The sequence below is a fragment of the Opisthorchis viverrini genome, assembly GCF_000715545.1.
Source record: "Opisthorchis viverrini unplaced genomic scaffold opera_v5_21, whole genome shotgun sequence".
NCBI lineage: Eukaryota > Metazoa > Platyhelminthes > Trematoda > Opisthorchiida > Opisthorchiidae > Opisthorchis > Opisthorchis viverrini.
This window is the reverse complement of record NW_008751677.1, coordinates 1,559,306-1,564,220: the sequence shown is the minus strand read 5'-3', so window position 1 is coordinate 1,564,220 and position 4,915 is coordinate 1,559,306. Positions and strand designations below refer to the sequence as shown.

Below are 4,915 nucleotides of genomic sequence, written 5' to 3'. Positions count from 1 at the left end.
TATTTAAAGGACACCTTCCATGCCGTATTTTACAAACGGCACACATATTACAGCGGCTCGCGCTGCAGTCTTGTTAACTGGTGATCAGGAACCTAGGAATAGAGCATGCAGTGCGACACCTAAAAGTGCGCGCAACCCCACTATAAGGAGCGAGACGCTCTTGGTTACAGCGCCTGTTCACTAACCACAAGGTCCGTGGTTGGAATCCGACCACTGACTCTCGACTTCCTCTATCTGGGCTTGGGCAACCTGGTCCAGCCCCCTTGCTTCTTTCGAGGGGTATGGCAGCTAGGCACTAAATGGGTAAACGATTATCATATTGTTTTTATTTTTGTTTACTGTAGGGTCTACTCGCGCTGAAAGAGCCTAACGACCATAACTATCCGACAGTCGTTGTTTGGGTAATACTGCCAGCGTCTGGCAACATCGCGTAAGTCATAAAATGCGTCGGATAGTACCTGGGCTATTCAACCCACCTCTAGAGTCCACCATTCAAGCATACCTACTACGTTGGTCAGTTGACTTTCTGCGTAAGTCACGATATCTGCCGTATAGCATCCTGTTCGTACGTGCTCGTCCTGACTGGGAGAAACGAACGTATAGGAAACCTACTGTAAGGCGAAGGAACAGGGAGAACTGGAATTCCAAGTGGTGTAGAGTCGACTAAGCTGTGTGGCTGGGAGTCAAAGAACCATTGTGACATGATTAGAAGTACTGAGAGATAAGCGCACTGTCAAAATCAACTTGAAAACCGCTTCCAGAAGCATATCGTTTGCGCAACATACATGCAATGCCAACACGTTGTACCGTTACCCCAAAAATGACGATAATCCTTCGTAGGACTTTATCGCCAGCGTTTCGGGAGTTTTTGTTGCAACAACCTGTTGACTTTTAGAACAATCTAGCGGCTAGTGAGCAGTAAGTGTTTGTCCAAGAGGCCTTTGGTTTTCAGATCATTCCCAAAGCTGACAATTAGACCACAGCAGGTAACCAGTCTATGCACCATATGCTGGATAGGTAACGTAACAGTTGGAGACGTACGACGATAGCTATCACATAGGCGAGGTGGCCGAGCTTGAGCATTGCGCTGTTTAGAACTTCGTCCCTCAATCACTCCAGAGATACCTGAGGGAATCAGCCAGATAAAAGTTACTGTACTGCGGACAATCGTATTATGAGACGATGGAAGTACTGTCCCCTGCGACCAGATGTGGAAGCAGTGAGGTGATTCTTACACGCAGCCGTGTTGCCTTTTCCCAAGGAAAGACGGATTAGAAAGTAGGTTTACGGGTCGCACATTTCTATTGCCAACCACAGACGATGGCCGCCGACGCATTAATTAATGGTCAAAAGCTGCAAAATCCCTCCGGTCTTATCCCGTTCCAGATGAATCTCTTGGGCGCAGCAAGCATAAGTCTCTTATCCATGCATTGCTCCCTGTGTCTTCGGAAGAAGCCAGCCCCTACAGCCACATGAGTCGAACCACTCATTCACTGGTTTTACGAGACAAACTGTGGAATCACGGAATAATTGAGCAGCTGTGATATCCCCTCAGCGGATAACTGCTGTGCACCTGTGAACTGTTCGCCGTCTTATAATCCGACATTTTCGTTGTCTTCTTGAGGGACCAAGTCATTTGGTACATAAATGGGCACACAAAAAACGTTCATTATCTCAACAAGCGAGGATTTTCGTCGAGTGGAGGTAGTTGAACAGCGCAGAGTAGGTCGTTAACAGGTATTTAGTCGAGCGATGAAATCCCAGATGGCGAGCGGAGTGCTATACCAAACTCGGTGCGACCCGATAAAATATCATTCGACATTGGTAGCCGATAGCGCCAACAACTGTACTCGTGTCTTACATTCGATTTTCACATATACAGCGGATTTTAATCGACAAAGCACCTGGAGTTAATGCAAGGGCAGGTTGTTGGCTGAGCTACCCTAAAGTTCGCGCGGTAAAAGTTGCAATAAAATACAGGAGAGTGAGGGTCATGTTGAGAGGACTACATCCAAACGAACGGATCCATTTTTCTAGCAAATCGTCTTGTAAACCGAAACCTTGTTTTCTCCGTTTCAGCTTTTCAATGATATCCTATTGGACTGCTCGTTTCGTTACATGCTGGCTGAATATGTATCACGGAACGGCTTACTTGTTCCATGTACGACTTTCTCAAGACCGTTTGTCTTCTTGATTTTTACGTACCTGACAAAAGTGATCGATACATCAGTAGAATTATAGAATCAGTAGAATCAGGTCGAGATGGACCAAGTGGCTAGAGCGCGAATTCACAGACAAGATCCGTGGTTCGAACCCGACATATGCCACTCGACTTCCCTTGTCTAGGCTTACGCAACCTGGCAGTATACCAGCCCTCGTGCCTCCTTCGTGTGGGATGACAGCTAAGCACCGAAAGGGTGCCACAGCTGAACGAGAATTATAACATATCCATAGACGACTAGCGATAGATGTGGGAGGCGAGGTGCAACGTGTCGACCCCATCGGCGCCCGCCTGGTATGTATGGAGCTGGGATCAATATGCATTTGCCAAATGGGAAAGGTCGCGAATGAAATAACAATAAAGGCAGGCGTCAACAGTCACATGTTATCGCCTATACTCCTTACCGTAGGCAGCGAACTACGTGACCCGAGTGATAATACTAGACAGTGACCGATGCAGCATGACGGTGCTCCCATTTGTGAAGTTCACGGTTAGGTGGGCTGATAGTGTCTAAGAGCCAATAACTAGATATGACAGTTAGAATTCCCACCAAGTCCTTTGGCCTAAAAACCTGATCTGGTATGTGTGAGCGAGATGGCCCAAGTGGTTAGAGCGCGGATTCACTGACCGGAAGGGCCGGGATTCGAACCCGACCTCTGCCTTTCGACTTCCCCTGTCTAGGCTTGGGCAACCTGACAGCATCCCAGCTATCGTGCAGCCTTCGGGTGGCATAGTAGTTATGCACCGAAAGGGTGCTACAGCTGAAGGCTTCGGGTGGCATAGTAGTTATGCATCGAAAGGGTGCTACAGCTGAAAGAAGCCTACCATCGAACTATACTTTAATATATAAAAAATTGCCACTTGTCCTGAAGCGGAGTCATGTGACCGGGTCCATCGAACATCTAACCACTGCACAATCCTGTAAATGGGGTTGTGAATGTTGTAGTCATCATTCTTCGCACATCAGCGGCTTATCGACTGTTTCAGTCATCAATATAAGCTTCAATGGCACCTACTGTGGGGTACATTTTTTTCTCTCATCGTGCTCAGTGTTGCATGTTGAAGAGGATTCCAAGTGTTCGGTTGCTGGGTCAGCACACGGAACTACGTTCCGTTTTCTTGTTGAACTCATTTACCCAATTGGGGTCCAGAACTCGCACCCAGATAAGTAAAGTGGTCAAGACAGCATGCAAATACGAAATTTTCTGACTTCTACGATACCCCCTAGAAATTCGCATGCAATTGAGCTGTAGACGCCGCCAAACGCATCGTGAATAAAGTGTTGTGCTTCTCCAGAAAACGACCAACTGAGGCCGACCCGTATCGAACCCACCAGACTGAGACAAGCTTGTAGTATTTCCATGTGAGTTTCTGACCGCTTAATCTATGGCCTACAACAGCTTCCTCAAACAAATGAGGCTATTTTAGGTAGGTTAGGCAAACTGTTGATAGCCCGTGAACCGTTTTACCCCCTAATTACACGTTAGGCATCCACACAACGGGGCGAGATGGAGCGCGAATTTGCTGATTGGAAGGTCCGTTGTTCGAACCCGACCTCCGCCACTCGACTTCCCTTGTCTAGGCTTCGGCAACCTGGCAGTATCCCAGCCCTCGTGCTACCCCCGGTTGGCACGAGGGCATGGCAGCTAGGCACCGGAAGGGTGTTACAACTGTTACAGCGTTCGGAAATACCGCTGCGGTTGAAATTGACCGGGATCACCAAACTCAAATTCAAACACCAAGTGCAAAATCACCAAAACGCCGCCGCACTGGAGCTTACGCGGGACAAAATATCCTCAAAGAAGGGGTCCGAGACTCTAACGTGAATACTATGGCCAGACGGACCAAAGATAGGCGACCCAGGTGACAATGCCTCGATTCTATAGACACCTGTGGAAAAAGAACTCACGCGAGAATGAAATGGTTTATCGTCCGGATCACTGATGGTGACATAAATAACGAGAGAGGCATCGCTCTCGTAATGCTTGTTCTTTAAAACTTTCAAATTATAGGTACCTATGGAGAGCGAAACGATTGAAATATTGAACTCGTGACATACCTTTTACCAAAGTGTCTTCTGGAACGTCCTGCACAAAGCAAAGAGATTTTGACTCGGCCAAGTGAAAATACAGGCCATGCGTATTGTGTAGACTACACAGCACCAAAGACACCGCAATAAAAACCACAGGGAACATCTGCAACGTTTTGCTCAGGGTGCGCGCCTATCGACTAGCCACGAGGACGACCTTGAAAAATGATGCGAAGAAGGAAAGATCGAAGATGATCATCGTGAGTAGCGGTATCCTGTATGGAGGGATACCACTGCGAACTGAAAAATCGGTTGCTCAGTTTTATTACATTCGTGGTTCTCTCCACGACTGGTTTACTTTAATTCCCTCATCCTCAGGCGCTATTCCAATCCTCTGGGGGCGGCCAAGTTAGACGAAATTTTGACATTCATTCCCAGAAACATACCCAGAATTACTCCGAAGTCGCAGTTTGGACGAAGGTAGCATAAAAATATCCTCGCGTGGCAACAGTTTTGTTGTAAGTTTTTTAAACTACTCGGAGTCAACTATGGGCGCGGAATTTGTATTTTAATTGCTGCCCGCGGCTTCGCATTACTTTGTGAGGACGGTGAACTCTGTGTAAATTTAGTTGAAATAAGATTTCTTCGCGTTTTTCTTCTTTATC

The 4,915-nt window shown here is 47.2% G+C and overlaps 1 protein-coding gene across 1 annotated transcript in view; it reads left to right on the top strand.

Annotated features, from left to right (window-relative positions):
* Positions 1 to 2,443, top strand: part of T265_01897 (hypothetical protein) — a gene marked incomplete at both ends in the record, with an annotated part of 10,966 nt that extends 8,523 nt beyond the window's left edge. Inside the window, 2 exons of the mRNA XM_009166023.1 lie at positions 345 to 430; positions 2,242 to 2,443. Of these exons, the coding sequence (XP_009164287.1) occupies positions 345 to 430; positions 2,242 to 2,443 (288 nt within the window). The remainder of the gene's footprint in view (positions 1 to 344; positions 431 to 2,241) is intronic.
* Positions 2,444 to 4,915: the final 2,472 nt, after the last annotated feature.